This window comes from Malus domestica, chromosome 09, assembly GCF_042453785.1.
Source record: "Malus domestica chromosome 09, GDT2T_hap1".
Classification (NCBI taxonomy): Eukaryota; Viridiplantae; Streptophyta; class Magnoliopsida; order Rosales; family Rosaceae; genus Malus; species Malus domestica.
Window position 1 is genome coordinate 578,827 of NC_091669.1, and position 18,741 is coordinate 597,567.

The following is an 18,741-nucleotide window of genomic DNA, read 5'->3' on the forward strand; positions in this document are numbered from 1 at the left end:
ATGTTACGTAATTTAAAGAGATAGGAACAATGGAATATATCCCCGCCGTGTTCCATCACTTGATCACATCATATCCTCGGGGACAGCCGATAATCTCCCCCTTGGCAACCATTATGTAAAAGTTGCTAAAGCTTCCTATTATTCTTCCTCTCACTCGTGTTTTTTTTTTGCCCTTCCCCTTGAAGCCAATAAATATAACAGAAATTCATGCGAAACAAATTATTTTTCAGAATAATCACACTCAATATGCATAATGTAGCTTTCTTAATCCACAATTTAAAAAAAAAAATTATGCTACAAACGCTCACGTGCCAACTTCTCCTCAACCTCCATTTCCTTTCTGAACTTAGGTATGAACTCTGCATGCTCTCTCATCATTGCCATACATCATCGGGGAAGCAAATCCTAATGACTCCCACATATCATCAACCACCGTAGAGCAACCTCTCTCCGCCCCACCTTCAGCACCGGCAGCAGCAACAAGCTTGCTTGCACTTCGCCACCTGAGGCTGAGAACTCTCCACCAGCTCAATCCCAACAGGCTCTTTAAAAAGATTGTCAACGTAGATATGTGCAGTGCTACCGCCGTTGTAGAGGAAATGTAGGGCGAGACGCCCTCTTCATTTGAAACGTAGTTGGAGAAACTTGTAGGGTTTTAGTCCAACAAAAGCAAAAGCAGAAGATGAAAAAGCAGCAGAAGTGATGGATTTGACATGGCTTTTTCGAGATTTGGTGATGCCTTTAGGTTTGTCGAGTTTGCTTTGTTGTTTGGAAGTGAAGTTCTTCCAAGTCCTTCTGGCTGCATGGTGGAAGCCTCAGTCTCAAGCAAGAGATGGCTAGTGGATGCCTGGAGGGTTGCGATTCTTACGAAGAGTGTTATAATGGCTTTTTATTTTTTATAAGCTATTAGATTCGTTCAGCTTAATTTGGATTGTGGATTCGTCTTGTGCAGTTTTATACTACGGGATTGGAGGAAGTCTACGCGTTTGTCATGAAAGAAAAACACAAGTAGGTTACTGAATAGATGGCAAAAAAGCAGGTTTGATTCGAGAAACCACGTTGAACGGATTTGAAAAGCTAAGCAGTTTGACAGTCATATCTAAAATTGGAGGTTACAACATCCATGAAGAAAGCTTGCACTAAATGAGGGCTGGAACTCCAATTGCTGCATCTCTCTTACTTTCCAAATTGGATGATTAATTAGCATCTTCGCCAGGTTCTTCTGGATCCACCTGTTGCATGGCCTAGGCATAATATACACCGTGTGGATTGTGTCCTGATGAAACAATACGATTTAACAAAACATGAGAGTTCGTACATATAAAAACTCTGATAAACAATATAACGACCCGATACTACTGTAGCACATGTTTTCGTAGAGAACAATGGTGTGAATGGGGAATATAACACATTTTATATAACTTGTGTAGGGGTGTGTGTGTAGTAATATTTAACTTACCACCATCTGTTACATCACCATTTCTATCTCGTACACAGTACACTTGCTGCGTTTGGAACTGTTAAATTCATCAAAAATGGATATCATTATATCAACATCTGCTAAACAAATCGCAAATAGAAAACAAAATCGAAAAAAATCCTACCGTTACAATAATTATGGGAGCATGTTCCATCATTTTGATCTCTTTAACTTCTGCCTCAGAAACATGTAGAATCTGCACCACCAAAAAAATCATAAATTAGTTACCTGACAACTATCTGACCAAAAAGACAGTTACGTAATTGTAAGAAGGAAATTCATAATCAACTTAAAACACTTATCTGGGATTAGAACCTCTGTTGAACAATCTTCTGAGTGTTTGCATCTCTCCTTGTATCGTGACAACTCCATAGCAAAACAAATGATCTTCTACTCTCTTTCACTCACCTTATCACAACTCTATTCAATGGGGCTAGAAGGGTTATTTCCATGTGTCGAGTGTGAGAGCAGGGACCTGTTATATAGTAAAAGAGGTGTAATCTGAGTAGGGAACCTCCCATCATGTAATTCTACTCGAACAAGACTTTATCACCTGAACTTTAGATTCATATCTAATTAGGTTTACTAATCGTATCAGGATTGCTTTAGCTATAAAATCCTAATAATACATCAGAAAGATATTATGCATCCAAAAGAGAGCTCAGACGCTAAATCTAGAAATTCTCGCTGCGTTCTTTTATCTTGTCAAATTTAAAGCGCTTCCTTTTCTTTATTTTTCCTCATCTTGTCCTACATCAAGCAGACCTAAAATCAACTAATGGCTAGGAAAATGGGGTAGAAGAATCACATAAAAGAACGCATCCGAGGTCTTGTCAGAGACATTGCCCCATCCACAAATATTGTTGTGCCTGTCATGTACCGTGACCAATATATGACAGTTGAAACCAGATCATTTTTAACATCAAGCCATCTCCCCAATAGAGCTGCCTCCTTCACCAGCTTCTTCGCTCTTTCCACTCCCACAAACTTTGGATATTCGTCTTGTAGATGCAAACCACGGGCAATAGCATAGACCCTGATCTGGCATCGTCCAATTGTTAGAATATGAGCATGAGTATGAATCCGTGGATTAAGTTATTTGATTTAAGTTTGGATAGGAAGTCTTATTGAGAATGGATTTGTAATCTATGTTATGCTGAAACACTATGTTGGTTGTCTATATGGATTTTAATAGGGGAATCCTTAATAGAACTTGGCTAGGATTATGTTGTATATATAGTGGCCTCTGCTCTCGCAGTACATACGCTCTATTCTTCTGGACTAAGACCTATTATTAGTTAAGAGCAAATTGATTACTGAAGAGAGGAGAAGGTGCACTTCGGATCTGCTGCAGGAACAAGTCATGGCAGGTTCTTCGAATTCATCTGCAGGTAAGTAATCTTGCTATATGTTTGAAGGTTATGAACATGGTTTTGTGTTTGAGGTCTGTGGTTCATATTACATGTATATAGGAATATGTTCTTGCTAACACCAATCCCCAAGGCTGACGTCTGAAAATAGCAATCGGAGATATTTTTTAGAACAAAGATAGAAGTTGAAGTACTTAAAAAGCCCTACCGTCTACAAAGTACTAGTAGCTTCTTGACTGATCAAAATTTTAGGACTATGCTAGCAAACTCAATTAGACTTCTCCTCATTGATGTGGCGACTTATTATTCTCTACTTCTATCCAGTAGACGTGATAACAATCAATCATGATCATGAGACTCTCAATGTATTTCCCTGAAAATTAATTTGCTTCTGCTGGTTATGACGAGCCACCTAATGTAAAACCAATCACATAAAACCCGTAAAACCAAGGGTTGCTTTTGTTTTTCATATACAGATATTAATGGTTGGCGTGACTCCTGACTGATATTATAAAGGTTCATCTTCCTTATTAAGAAAATAGATGCAGCAGCAGTAATATAGATCAGAGTGTAAGTACACGAAAGAATCCAATAAACATACCCTAGCTAACTGCTGAAGGCCTGCCGAACATGCACTATAGGCAGCAGCTCCTGGATAAATCCCTCTTTCAGCTCCAATTATCGATGTCAACAATACGATTGAACCACCTGACTTATGATCTCGCATTCTTCTGCCAACGGCGTTCAACAGAAACCACGCAGAGATGAAGTTAATCTTCATTATCTTTTTTAATTCACCTTCAGGTAATTGTAGCTGGTCTTGCATTTTTCCTGTTCCCAAAATCAGAAATGATCACTATGCTTAGGTTCAATTAAACTGCAACAAACCATTGTCCCAAAAAAAAAAAAATTACTGCACCAAACTTTACATATATGCACAAAACCGAAGAATGTCCGAATGTAAAATAATTTGTTAAAACATGTTTTAACACGGGATCAACATATTTCCAAGAAAAAATTTGTTCACTTAATACAATTTTCTAATCCAAGTTTTTCCCCTGTTTTCTTTTATTCATTGTATGTACTTTTATTTTGGGAATTGCTATTAGTATTCTAAAATTCCATTCTACACTCCTTCTCGGAGTAGATTATCTCCCCTCTTTTTTTCCCTCCCCTTTCCTCCTCTCTTATTTGAACGGTCACGGTTAAGTCACATCAACATTTTATATTAATTTTTTATAAAAAAACAAAGACAAAATAGAGAATGTGAGAGGAGGGGATGAAAGAGAATGGAAAGAGGAGGGGAGAGAATACTAGTCCCTCCTCCTCACATTTTATTTTTTAAATAGAAATGTTGAAGTGTAAAATAAGATTTTTGGAGTGTCAATAACAATTCTCTATATTTTATAATAATAGTACTTCCAAACAATGCAAAATCGTGACAACTTCTTATTAGAACTTTACAGGAATCGAGTGCCAAGTATTACTCCTCACCTCGTTTGGCACACATTATTGATTTGGATTGGATAACCTGCTAAATCGCTAGATTCAATGCACTTAAAAGTAAAACAATCTTTCAAATCATCTCCGAGCGAAGAAATTAGATTAAATTAGTCAACTTATAGACCTTCGTAACTATAGCAATGCACAAAGGCATCCAAATTACCCAGGATGTTGCATGCCTTCTCCACCGCCTCATCAAAAGCTCCCTCCCTCTCGTCCTCCATGTCCACGTCCACCATCTCCACCGGCGCCACCGCACACTCCAGTGAGGCCGTTATTTTCTGCACAATACCCCGCAGGAAGCTCTCTTTTCCCATTAACACCAAACTGCTTATTCAAAACCACAAACAAAAATCAAATCTTTAATACGCAGAACAGAAGAAATCTCACCCATTTAATTCAACCCATTGAGGTTTAATCACCTGCAGCCGCGTTGGGCCAGAGAGAAGGCGATGCTCTGTGAAATCTCGTTGCCATTGGAGGTGATCAGGACTTTCTTCGCAGGAGGACTCCCCATTTGTTGGCTGATATAATCAAGCTAGGATCAAGCTGCTGTGCTGACACCCTTGTATACATAATTATTATTAATTAAAAAAGGATGGTGTGTATGTAATAAGAACACGTGAAAAGCGAGCGAGTTACATTGTTGGAGGCGGGCTCGGTCAGTCTCGTCTTCTCGCTGACATCGATGAAGACGATGGATTAAGTATGAGCGCTGCTTAATGCTTAGTGTATGCGAACCAAATCGTAACGCTGGATACTTGAGTAAATGTCGGGTTAAAGTCCGACCCTGTGACGCTGGATACTTGAGTAAATGTCGGGTTAAAGTCCGACCCTGTGAGAGACCCGTACAGATGGTGACATGATGGCACTGGCTGCAATTGTGTGCAACGTCAGTTGGTAAGAAACCGTTTACTGGAACAGGAGCTATCATGTTTCATTTTAAAGTTAATGATAGCTAGACTAAATTGGTAGATTAAATTTACAAACTAAATAATGTATCATTAATAAAACATAAATACGTTAATTAATACTTAAATAATAATCTAATTATTAATCATGTTATTTAGTTTATGAAATTTAATCTACACATTTAGCCATCTAACATTACTCTTCATTATAGGTGGAAAGAAGCATAATTTTCAGTTTTCATGATATATAAACTTGAGAACTTGTTCCATGCTGCTGTTGATGTTTGGCTAGTTAACTTCTTGTGGAGTTAAAAGAAAAACCTTTAATGAAAAGCACCTAATAAACTTTTGTTAATAACAAGGACAAAAACAATGGAGCCATAGCAGTATCAAGAATACAACGAATTTGGGGGTAGTGATATCATTTTAATTAAGTTAAAGTTTGATGGCACCGTCAACTATTTATTCACAAATTATTTAAAACTACTACTTCATCTAAAACTATTTCTTCATAATTAAATTTTCGGCAATTGTTTCTCTAAAAACATATTGTCCATGGTGTATGTTTGTTAATGATAAATCGTCAAATAAACATTATCAACTGAAGGGATGAAAACCCTAATAGTACCGTACCAATAAATGTAAGGTACGTACCTAATATTCATGGATAAATGAGTCAATATTTGAGAAATCCGAAGTTTATTTTAAAAATGATAAATCCGTAACCAATTTATTTTTCAAATTCTTTCCTATAAATATATCATTGAATGAAGGGAACATTACCTAACCAATAGGTAACAACATGAACCATCAACTTATTCATTGTTTATAATTTTGGTCGTATTACCTAATGTTTTGTTGGTGGCTACTTCTTTTTCGACATGCACAATAAATACAAGTTTCTGATCAAAGATAGACGCGTGGCGAAGTGGGATTTTGTGGTGGTAAGTTCGTGGTGTTGATTGACAGGGGTGACCGAACTGGGCTTCAAGCAGTCGTAGGATGAATGGAAGTTGCACTCAAACTTTTTTCTGAAGGCTTGCTGAAGAGGGCCTTGACCTATGGACCCAATTGACCTAGAATTAGAAGGGCTTCTGTCAAACGATAGCATTAGTACAAAGCAGCAACAATTCATGCGTAAATTTCTCTTGATTGTGACTGAAGCACCATTTGATTTACTGACATTCATACTTATGAACGACAATTGTTATATAAACATAATAGAATAAACTATTTTTACAAAAATACGTGAAATTCTTGGTGAAAAGGATAAAATTTTCAGTGTTATCATTCACACTAAAAAATAAGATATAGTATTAATAAATAATCCACGTATTATAACATGAGTGAAAAAATAATAAGATATTAAGATGTGGCGATCGTACTAAAAAAGCACAATGCTATAGTTACTTTTCTTAAACACATGTATGTTTACCATTGTTTAACAACCTCATCGTTCACATCTCTGCTTATGAACGATACTTGGCTTCAAAGTTGTTGTGAATGAATTTCTCCTCAAAACACTTTGTGGCTAATTTCTGGAACTTCATGTTTATTGTGGAGACAAAAATTAACTACAACCAGTAAGAGAAGAACACGTGGACAATATGTTTAGTATGACTAACATGACATTCCGGTTCCAACACACTGCTTTGATGTAACCTATGATGGATTTTAGTCATCCAAGATCATTTAGGCTTCCAAAATTCATTTTAAATTATGTAATAAAAATCAGACTTTTCTTTTGTCGCCCGATTAATGTTTTGTTTTTAGTTTCCAAAGACTCTTAGCCTTTCCAAGGTTGTGTTTAATTCTATATAAGTCATAACCTTTGAGATTTTATCTCTATTCTAGTGGATTCCAGCTTTCCAATTTTTTTGGGTTTGTGCTTGTATTCCTTTTACTATACTTGTAATGCGTCAATTGGTATCGGAGCAGGAATTTGATTGTTCTAATGACAATCGATCATGTGAGTAGCGAAGTCCTCGGCAACATTCATACGACAGTACCAAATATTGAAGAGGAATGTTGTGGGATTCCCCGTGGCCAACCACATCAATATAACTTTGAAGATATTGAAGATACTCCTTACTTTGGAGGAAGTTTGTATGTTGAAATTTTCAAGATTGGGTAGATGAAATCGGGCATTACTTTGAGATCAAGAAAGTTCCAAAAAAGAAGATGGTAAAGAGGGCTTCATCTAGACTATCTAAAAGTGTAGCTTCCTAGTGGAATCATCTACAAGAACCCTGAGAAAGACAAGGCAAGTTGAAGATCAAAACATGGCGAAAGATGAAAAGAGTTCTTGTCGAATGGTATTTTCCTTCATATGGCTTTATAGTTGATGGTGTTGATGATCGTACAATCAAATTTGATAAATTGGCTTGTGAAAAATTGATAGAGCAAACAAAGAAAATTTCAGAAGCTCTTAAGAAAATAATTGATACGGCATGTTGGGCAAATGGAAAAAAAGGAAGTTGTTGAACCAGTTGACAACCCTATCAAAGTTGAAAAATATATTCACAAAGGAGAAACTCCACAAGTGATTACGAACGAAAACAAAATAAAAGATGTACCTCAAAAGACCAATGTGGAGGTGTCTTTAATACAAGAGAAGTCGCGGTCAAGTTCTTCTCAAGTTGAGGAGATTATGAGAAAGGAGAACAAGATTGAGGAAGACGAGATCCTGCGAGTTGAAATCCCACAAGAATACATCCATGAAAATCAAGGTATTGTTTAATCTGAAAATGTTAAGATTGACATGGTTGTCGGTGATAAAGTCGATGTGGAATTAAACTGCAAGATTGGGGAAACAAGTAAATATGGAATGCATGAAGAGGCTAGATTATCAAGTTGGATATTCTAATCTTTTGTATGGTATTAGATCTTTTGTGATACCAACTGAACACCAAGAATATTGGGTTCGTCGGGTTGAAGTATATGTCTACTCATCAAGGTTCATGTCAACCCTAGTTCTTTGTAAGATGAACCCGAGGGCAACTTCTTTATGAGTGAAGGTGACGAGTGAAGGTGACTGATTTAGGACAGGATTGGAGTGGATTTTTACGAGGAAAAGTAAAACAAGGAAGCTCTTTAAAATTGATAAGACAACCAGATGCATCGGATTTTTGCTGATCTGGTGTCCAAGCTCCATTTTAGCGTATAGTACTTTTCTGAAAAGAGCACAATATTCCGATTTAAACTCACTGCTTTGCCATGAACTATAATGAATTTTAGTCATCTGAAGTTGTTTTGGCTTCCAAAACTGTATTTTAAATTCAGTAATAAAAATCAGACTTTTCGTTTGTCGTCCGATTAATATCTTTTTTAATTTCCAAAGGCTCTTAGCCTTTCCGCGGCTGTGTTTAATTCTATTTAAGTCATTTGCTCCCTAGATAAGACACCAATTCAGAAATAATCAAAACAACCATTGGTTTTATCCCAATCTCTGTTGGATTTCAGAAACCTTTGTTCTTCATAATTTACATTTGTAATCCTTATACGCTCGTGCTGCGTCACTGCTCATGCATTCATTCAAGTGAGGTAATTGGAATAAGCACCTTACAACCCACATTCCAGAAACAGTATTGTCAAATTCCGTTCCTTTACGAATCACAAAATTAAATCGATCGCATTACAAAGAAATGGTGGGCGAAGCTTGCTGAGGCTCAAGATGTCAAATATTACTGCTTTCGCCCGGTTTCATGATCTGTGATGGAAATGTGTAAGCAACGATTTAAAGCTGTGAGCAGAGCTGCCGAGTTAAATGTTTGGATAAGATTCCGTCATCTGGTTATCTCGACGCTTGAAGACACGAAGCAATGAGTTTAACGTGACCCATTTTCAAACTTGGATTGAAACTGGAAAGTAGATGCCTGCATTTTCCCTTTGTCTATGTTGGAAATGATTAGAGTGCCTACATTTTTGTCACTGGTTGTTGAATTTTCAACTGCCTTTCTGGTATATTACGGTCCGTCGTTCGTTAAACCATTTGCCAATTCGAATAATCAAAGTTCAAATGGCTTCGGTAAAGAATTCGTCCAATAATTTATAACTTAATATTTTCAAAAAAGTTCGTACAGTACTTTTGTGTTTACAAGTTGAAGTTTTAACACAAGAAAGTTGAAGTATATATTTTATTCGATATAAACTCTTTTTTCTCTAAAATCCATTATAATAATGAGAAAGATTTTTGCATATATGCACAAATCGGTCAATAATATCAAAATATGACGAATCAAAGACATCGAATCATTAGTATATATTTTGTTCGTTATGTTGTAGGAGTAGTTCTTGCCGAAAGTTTGAACTGTCAACAAAATATTATCAGATTCATTAGTATTATATGTTCTCTATTCATTAGAATTACAAACAATAAATTATGTACACTAAATTCATTTAAATTATGGAGAGAAAGAGAGTTTGGATCCGGGATGCAATGAGTTGAAGTGAAAGTTTTTATCTACCAAGGCAATCTACCACTTCAACAAATAGGGCCCGTCCTAAGGGTAGCCCAAGTAGGCGCCCGCCTAGGGCCCCCACTTCGAAAGGGCCCCAAAAAAATTTCACATCTTGTAATTAACATATAAATACAAAAAAAAAAAAAAGAAATATCATAATTCATTTGTTAGTGCAGTGAAAATGTAGTCACTAGATCTTTCTTGTTTTTCAAATTTACTGCCAATCTATCTGTCTAACTCTCAATCCATTTGTCCAAATGCATATAAAGTTATAAAACTCAAGTCTCTTTGCAATCTTTTTTCTTTCAACTTCTCATTCTCTCAATTTCTATCGAATGTTTAAACCAACTTCCAATTCTCTCCATTTCTATTGAATGTTTAAATCAACTATCATATGATCTTAAAGATTGTACTTTAAGGTAATCAAAACTTTGGATTTATATTTTTCTTTTCAATAACTTTTTATTCAATGGATTATTTTAATATTCAATTCGTTAGTGTGATGTTGTTTTTATAAGAATAAACAATTGGCGTTGAATTTATTATACTCGTCAATCAAGTTTTATTGTTATTTACTCTCTCGATCATCAAGTTTTATTGTTCTTCACTCTCAATTTTAGACTCTTCTCAATCCATTTGTCCAAATGCATATAAAGTTATAAAACTCAAGTCTCTTTGCAATCTTTTTTCTTTCAACTTCTCATTCTCTCCATTTCTATGGAATGTTTAAACCAACTTCCCATTCTCTCCATTTCTATTGAATGTTTAAATCAACTATCATATGGTCTTAAAGATTGTACTTTAAGGTAATCAAAACTTTGGATTTATATTTTTCTTTTCAATAACTTTTTATTCAATGGATTATTTTAATATTCAATTCGTTAGTGTGATGTTGTTTTTAGAAGAATAAACAATTGGCGTTAAATTTATTATACTCGTCAATCAAGTTTTATTGTTATTTACTCTCTTGATCATCAAGTTTTATTGTTCTTCACTCTCAATTTTAGACTCTTCTCAATCCATTTGTCCAAATGCATATAAAGTTATAAAACTCAAGTCTCTTTGCAATCTTTTTTCTTTCAACTTCTCATTCTCTCCATTTCTATCGAATGTTTAAACCAACTTCCAATTCTCTCCATTTCTATTGAATGTTTAAATCAACTATCATATGGTCTTAAAGATTGTACTTTAAGGTAATCAAAACTTTGGATTTATATTTTTCTTTTCAATAACTTTTTATTCAATGGATTATTTTAATATTCAATTCGTTAGTGTGATGTTGTTTTTATAAGAATAAACAATTGGCGTTGAATTTATTATACTCGTCAATCAAGTTTTATTGTTCTTCACTCTCAATTTTAGACTCTTCTCAATCCATTTGTCCAAATGCATATAAAGTTATAAAACTCAAGTCTCTTTGCAATCTTTTTTCTTTCAACTTCTCATTCTCTCCATTTCTATGGAATGTTTAAACCAACTTCCCATTCTCTCCATTTCTATTGAATGTTTAAATCAACTATCATATGGTCTTAAAGATTGTACTTTAAGGTAATCAAAACTTTGGATTTATATTTTTCTTTTCAATAACTTTTATTCAATGGATTATTTTAATATTCAATTCGTTAGTGTGATGTTGTTTTTAGAAGAATAAACAATTGGCGTTGAATTTATTATACTCGTCAATCAAGTTTTATTGTTATTTACTCTCTTGATCATCAAGTTTTATTGTTCTTCACTCTCAATTTTAGACTCTTAACTGCAAACATTCAGTACATTTGTGTCTAAAAATGTGAATTGTGTAATGTTTAAATAATGTTTGTATATTTATCTTCTTTTGATATTAATTTTTAATGATATTTAATGTGAAAATAAAACTTGTTATGCATTTAGTGAATTCTTTTTTATACAAATAAATATACAAAGAATCAAAGATCAGATAATTTTAGGGCTCCAATTCGAAGATTCGCCTAAGGCCCCCAAATTCTCAGAGTTGGCCCAACAAACATGATCTTTCAAACAATGCGGATCCACCTTGGGGCAAGGTGAGTCAACTGACTCCCCCAAGCTTAGAAATTCTCCATGGAAGAGCTACTAGCCTCATGCCTTTGTATGTGTTGCTATGGGCATCTTTCGATAGGCTCACTCACCATATGTCGACATGTTCTTTCAAAAGTTATTCACATGAATTGACATGCTTGCTTGGAAGTTGGTGTTAGCCAGTAGGCGTGCAATATGACTTGGTAAATGACCTCAGGCATATCACGGCTCAATAAAATGTCAATTTAGATGTTATCGGGCAAAAAAAAAAATTTACATAATACGTGCACTATTCTAATACGTGCACTATTTTTCTTGACACCTCTTCTAAATTTTTTAGATCCACCACTGCTTTCAAATGCCGGAAAATTGATAGGTTCAGTAAATATTAAAACAAAAATATGGAAAGAAAAAAAAAGGAAAATATGTGTTGAAATCCGGAAGAAGAAAAATCAAGCACAGGGGCTCGTGTGCATGATTGCAAGTTTGCAACATAACGTGTGGAATTTGACTACTTGAGGGTTCAACATCTTTTGAAAAAAATCCAAAACTTTTAGTTTGCTTTTCAAATTGATAATCATGGAGGGCTGCGGGGAAAGTCCCAATCACGTGAACCTCTTTTTCCAAATTCAAACACATGTCTTTGTATTTCGGAATTTGTCTTAAGACCAAACTAATCAGCTTTCGATTTCCTGGTGAATGCCTAAACGAGTTTACTGTTTTTGTTTTGTATTTTTGGTCTGTGTGTTTGAGTTTTTGTTTAGTCTCTTAAATATCAAGGATGTAAAGCCAGTGGTGGGTTATTTTGGTGAATAAAAGTCTTAACTCTTCAATCCGGATTCAAATCCTTTTCAATTTAAGATTAATTAATATACTAATATCCCTGTAATTAAGAAATACAAATTAAAAAAATTCTATTAAACATCTTAAAAAATGTCCTCATAATTGTCATTTGGTAATATACTTATGCCTCAAATGTTTAATCTTTATACGCACACAAATGCATATATGATATATCATCAATTTTTTAGGGACTCACCTTGTACATAAGTACAAGTAATGAAAATATTTTTTGAACAAAAAAAAGGTAATGAAAATCTCCTTCCAGAAGATCGGGATGCTGGCTACCATTAAAATATGGGAGTTTTAACAAAAAGTCCACGGTACTATTCATTTTAACGAAAAACCACATTTTTACACTAAAAAGTCAATCATGGTACTATTCACTTTATCCTTTATTTTATCCTTATCATTAAAACTCAAAGTTTTCAAGACATTTTCATTAGTTTTCCTTTAAAATATAGGTGTTTGTTCTTAAAATGCACATGATAAAAAAAAAAATTGAATGGTGCATGATATGAAAGGTTATAGTGAACAACTTTTTACATATTTATGCTAAGCTAGCATTTCGTGGAAACCACGGGTAGGGTGTCTGTTTGTGTTTGCAAACAATTTGCAGACAAATATATATATATATATATATATATATATATATATATATATATATATATATAATGCACTACAAAACCAAGAACCTAGCCGTAAAATTAATTTCATGGTTTGATCAAAGTTAATTAAGTAAAGATACTATTATTATTATTAAACAGAGTCCGCATTGGACGCGCGACATATGGTCCAACTACTGCAAAATTCAACACATGTGCGATGTCTATATATATATATATATATTACTCTGTATATAGCTAGTCTCCATTCCAAAGGCAACTGCTCTTAGTCTACGTTTTGACTTGTACCAATTGAGAATTGTGTGAACATATACCTGCATATTATTTATATTACCAAGCACAGGGAACCGAGCATGCATCACTGCCAAATTTGTAGAACTCTCATTTACGTGTGTGTTTCTACTTTGAACACTAAAACAAGAGAGCAACATTTATGACACGATTATACCTCTTATAATAATTAATTATTTGCTAATTAGACAACATTATATAAAAAATGTACATATGATGTTATATTATTGATATGTGATTGACAATACACTAGTATCATGACAGTTATTCTCTTATAATCCGATATTATTTCACTCCAAACTCTGCCATTCATTTATCCAAAATAAATAACTAATAAAAAGTAAAGAAGTAATGTCGTAGTCGTAATGGTAATGGTAATGATGAAGCCGCCACCATTATTCCAACAAAGAATCAACAGCTGCCTCACTGCTAGCTAGCTCCTTCTAACGACCATCATCACTCGTTTTTTCTAATCACATCCGATGATGAAGCTCTAATTATCGTTTACTAACTTGGACAATTTTCGTGCCCCTTACGACATGTCTCAGTTCTCACATATCATATCACCCATGATTTTTGAATTTAGCATTAATTTATTATTTTATATCTGCTGTATATATGATTTAGGAGATGTGAGTTTCCAACTTGGAATGCATGTATAGAAACCCAACACTCTATTTATTAGGATATTGGACCACATATATTCAAATCATATATTTACAACTTTGTATATATGTGTTTAGGAGATGAAGAGTTTCGAACCTGATACGCATGTATAGAAACCCAACACTTTATCCACTAGGATATTGGACCACATACATTCAAATCATATATTTACAACTTACAAAGTTGTTGGCCATAGGCTAGCCGCCTCTAGCTAGCTATATATACTGCTTCTATTTAGGCTAGCTACATCAACCCTAGATACCCCATCATGGAGAAGTATCAAATGTTCTTTCCTTGCTCCTCATCAGCTAATTATCCAAACCCTAACTCCATAAATACAGATCATCATCATATGGGAAGCTCTCACGTTTACACGAATAACTTTGATGGGCGTGTTGATCAAACTTCAGATGGGTTGTTGCGCTTGAGTTCGACGACGAAAACGGAAGACCACGTTGGATCATCGTCAGGTGAAGTATTAGTTCATAAAGATGGTCATCCGTACCAACAATATTATCAGCAGTATTATCCGAGTGCAAATGCAAGCATGAATAATATTGTTGTTGGAGGTGATCAGAGCAGCGTCGATCCTCATCGGGCCAATAATAATTATTCAGAGAAAAAGAAGAAGGGGGAGAAGAAGATGAAGAAGCCAAAATATGCTTTTCAAACAAGAAGTCAGGTCGATGTACTTGACGATGGCTATCGGTGGAGAAAATACGGTCAAAAAGCTGTGAAAGCCAACAAGTTTCCCAGGTATATACATATAGCTATACCTTCATTATATTTTTGTTTCTTTCATCTTTCTATATGATTGTTGAAAAATCTATCTTACTTTGGTGTATGACATGAATCGGGGCAATGAAAAGCTAAAATCCTTTATTTATTTTTATTCAGTCAAATGGTCCAAAATAATAAGACATCTCGAAAACTCGGTGCATACCATGCCTTGGTGCTTGTGTTTCATTTGATTTTCTTTATGTGATTTTGATGCTTGTGTTTCAGATTTGTTTTGTTTTTTGCAAATACATTAGTACAAGCTAGTAGATTCCACCAATAAAGCAAGATCCTAACTCGATTTTCCATTAAGAAGTGTATCAGGCATTAGGCGAAGGAAAATTGGGGGATCTCTCCTTTATTTACTTTAGCTTGGGACACTTGGTTTCCGGTCCCTTTTGATCATATATTATAGACTCACATCTTATTAGTTTAAAAACTTTGATTCAAGTCCTCCATTTATTACATTGTGATAAATTACATTCTACTAGCTCACCTTAACGATAAACATATATGCACCTTAAATTACTAACCTTTCCACTGAGACCTCCAAATTATCCAATCTAATTAACCTCCAAATTATCCCAAATTTATATCACATATCAGTGATATCAGGCACACCAAATATTAGTTTAATTTGATTTTCAGATTTGAAATAATCTGCACTGCTTACTGGTGGGTACAACCTAGCCAACGAGAACCCACACACAATTTTCTTCTGTAAAATCACCCAAGCAATCCAAAAGTTGCAAGTACAAAGTCATAACACCGTTAATTGTATTATATTTGCAGTACAATTGTTTATGTTTCAATCTTTGTACCCATGAACCAAAATTTTCTTGTCTTTCTACCCACAAAGTGCAAATTAAACCTGCCTTTTGTGTTCATCTTTGTACCCATCTATAATATTATCTCAAATTTATATATACCCACTGTACTTGTACCCCAACAAAGGAATTGTGAGAAAGAATGTACCAATTGTAATGTGGAACTCAAATATACACGTTATAAAAATTGCATATGTAACAAGTCTAGAAAAACCATAACATGATTATGTGTAACATCGCACATTGTTCAAGGGAGTGGATCATTTAAGCCTTATATGTATATTCTCATCTCTACCTAGCACGAGGCCTTTTAGAAGTTCACTGACTTCGGGTTCCGTACGAACTCCGAAGTTAAGCGAGATCGCAACTTGAATTCAAACTAAGATATAAACGAAATAAAAAGCTATGTACCAGAAATATAAACGAAATAAAACTTGAATTCAAACTAAGATATAAACGAAATAAAAAGTTATGTACCAAAACATATTTTGTTTTGCCAAATATATAGGAATGGATTAGTTCTCAATAATCTTATGAAATTTTGAAAAGAAATGAATTAATTACATTTATGGGTGGCATAAAGTTTTAAATGTAAACATGTTGATGTGTATAAAGTAGAAGGACTTTGGTCAAAAATTTAAAATCAATAGGATTTCAATCAAAGGATATTGGTGGTTGGGGATTGCATCCTAATTTCTCCTAAAATTTATTAAGATTTTCGATGTGGGATCATTATTCAACAAATTGTTTAGTGTTTAATTTATTTTTCATTGTTTTGAGTTCTAGCTAGGGTTTTCTCTAGCTAACTGGGAGCAAAAAGTTTTGATCCGTACAAAAGTTTTCCTAACAATTATGTAAATGTTAGTTTACCTTTTGATGCGGAACAAACAACTTGTGTGTAAATTGTAATATATTTGAGACGTACATGCCGTGACCCATGACTATATGCTAGAACTACAAGCTACACAAAAGGGTGTTACATATTCAATCTATTTGTTGATAGATTTGCTCCAGTTCTATCGTCTGGGAACTGCACCAGGTAGCAGTGTAAGATCATCAATAATCAGAACCAGTGCAACGTGATCGATCATTTCAAATTTTCAATGCCTAAAGAATAATGCATTTTCCAACTGATATTTATCTTTTGAATCATGTGATTACACATATGCCTGCATGCAGGTATGCTTGCTTTGTATTAATTGTATGATATGTCCTGAATATATATGAAATAACAATACTGGATCTTGCTAATTAATCTGCAGAAGCTACTACCGATGCACGTATCAAGGGTGCAACGTTAAAAAACAAGTCCAACGCCTAAACAAGGACGAAGGCATTGTGGTGACCACTTACGAAGGAATGCACACCCATCCCATCGACAAGCCATCTGATAATTTTGAACATATCTTGAGTCAGATGCAAATTTACACCCACATCTGAAATTATAATTAAGTATTCATTTATTCAGTTTACATAATTTCCGTATATATATTTATAGAAATATCCAAGTAATATGCTTGCTTGCTTTTGTAAAAGAAATTGCACTCGTCAATATTATTATGGAGTTTTGTGCTATATATATCTTAATTGACTAGGCAGTGGCCAGTGGATTTATTGACTGGTTTTGCTATGCTAATTTATCAAGTGCATGCGGGTTTATATTGATTATATTATTATTCTTTTTAGAGCTGTTCTGTTAATTCAATTAGTTAGGGAAGATGAACAATGTCTTCTCTTTAGTTCAGTTTTATCGTTTTTCTTTTCTTCCCAATCACAAATTCAAGAATATTTCAATTAGTTTGGCAAAATTCTGTTCAATCTGATCTCAGTAGGTTTCATTTTCAACTAGGGTCCATGCCTTGAAGTCCCTAGAGCATCTGCCTCACTAGCTAATTTGTGCTATTGATTGTGTTAGATTCAAGGCAGTTAATTCGGAATGATCTGTAGACGTTGTATGTTAACGGAGTCATATTTACATGGTATCAAAGCATTTCTATATAGATTGATTATAAACTATACGATTCTTGGGTTTGTAGTTAAAATAAGGGCCAACTACGGGGGGTGTATTCAATTGGGATTTTAAGATATTTTAATTCTTTTAATGAATCTAGGGGTATTCAATCAGGATTTTAAGTGATTCTCTGAAATTCTAGATGTATTCAATTAGAATTTTAAGATAGTTTATTAAAATCCTTAGAAATCCAGCGGTATTCAATTAAGATTTTAAAGAAGTTTATAACATTCCAGGTGTATTCAATTAGAAATTGATTTTAAAGAATTTGAGAAAGTTGAGGAATTAGAGTGAATTGGAGAGATTTCGTAGTGTATTTTAAGCATCCACAAATCTCATCTCTTCCCATGAGATTTCGAGGGAATTTAATTAAAATTTTATATGGAATCTCTACAAATCAATTAAACTCCATAAAAATCCACGGATTTATATAAATCAATTAAAATCTCTCACATTCTTAATTGAATACATTCCCCGTACCCTCTCTACGTTTGGGTGATTTTCAAATTGGGCCACGAAATTCCAATTTTCTCATATTGCTTCTCATAGTTGTGAAATTGTGGCAATTTACACCTTTTGTCTATGGAATTATTTAAATTTTCATTAAATTGATAACATGGTGAGCATGAAACTCGTAAGTGGTTGATATGTAAGCCATTTACACCATATTGACAAAAAAAATTCATCATTTTAATGAATAATTAGACATTCAAATATACAAAAGTTGTATATTGATATAATTTTAAAATCTTAGGGGACAAGTTGAGAAAATTAAAACCTCATGGCCCATTTTAAAAATCACCTCAAACCTTAAGGGTGTAAATTGTGATTAGCCCTTGATTTAATTAAGAGAATTTACCTTAATATTCAAAGTCTTAGGTTCGATTTCCTCTCTCACACTATTATTGGTATCGAAATAAAGAAAGAAAAAAACTACAAGGA

At 34.2% G+C, this 18,741-nt stretch overlaps 1 protein-coding gene, 1 long non-coding RNA gene and 1 other non-coding gene across 4 annotated transcripts; 1 reads left to right on the forward strand and 2 right to left on the reverse strand.

The window, feature by feature from the left end:
• Nucleotides 1–1,040: 1,040 nt before the first annotated feature.
• LOC139188119 (uncharacterized) lies at nt 1,041–3,681 on the reverse strand. 2 transcript variants are annotated; one of them, XR_011571317.1, is made up of 4 exons: nt 3,452–3,681; nt 1,605–1,955; nt 1,460–1,517; nt 1,041–1,276 (listed from the first exon to the last, which is right to left on the reverse strand). It is a non-coding gene; the product is annotated as an uncharacterized lncRNA (long non-coding RNA). The 2 variants fall into 2 exon arrangements; XR_011571318.1 differs by lacking the exon at nt 3,452–3,681 and adding an exon at nt 2,289–2,516.
• A 795-nt stretch (nt 3,682–4,476) lies between these two features.
• On the reverse strand, nt 4,477–5,029 carry LOC103442709 (uncharacterized). The gene is made up of 2 exons (XR_011571319.1): nt 4,776–5,029; nt 4,477–4,680 (listed from the first exon to the last, which is right to left on the reverse strand). It is a non-coding gene; the product is annotated as an uncharacterized protein (transcript).
• A 9,382-nt stretch (nt 5,030–14,411) lies between these two features.
• LOC103442120 (probable WRKY transcription factor 75) lies at nt 14,412–17,402 on the forward strand. The gene is made up of 2 exons (XM_008380876.4): nt 14,412–14,940; nt 17,051–17,402. The coding sequence occupies exons 1-2, from the start codon at nt 14,453–14,455 to the stop codon at nt 17,226–17,228; spliced, it is 666 nt and encodes a 221-aa protein (XP_008379098.4). The 5' UTR covers nt 14,412–14,452; the 3' UTR covers nt 17,229–17,402.
• Nucleotides 17,403–18,741: the final 1,339 nt, after the last annotated feature.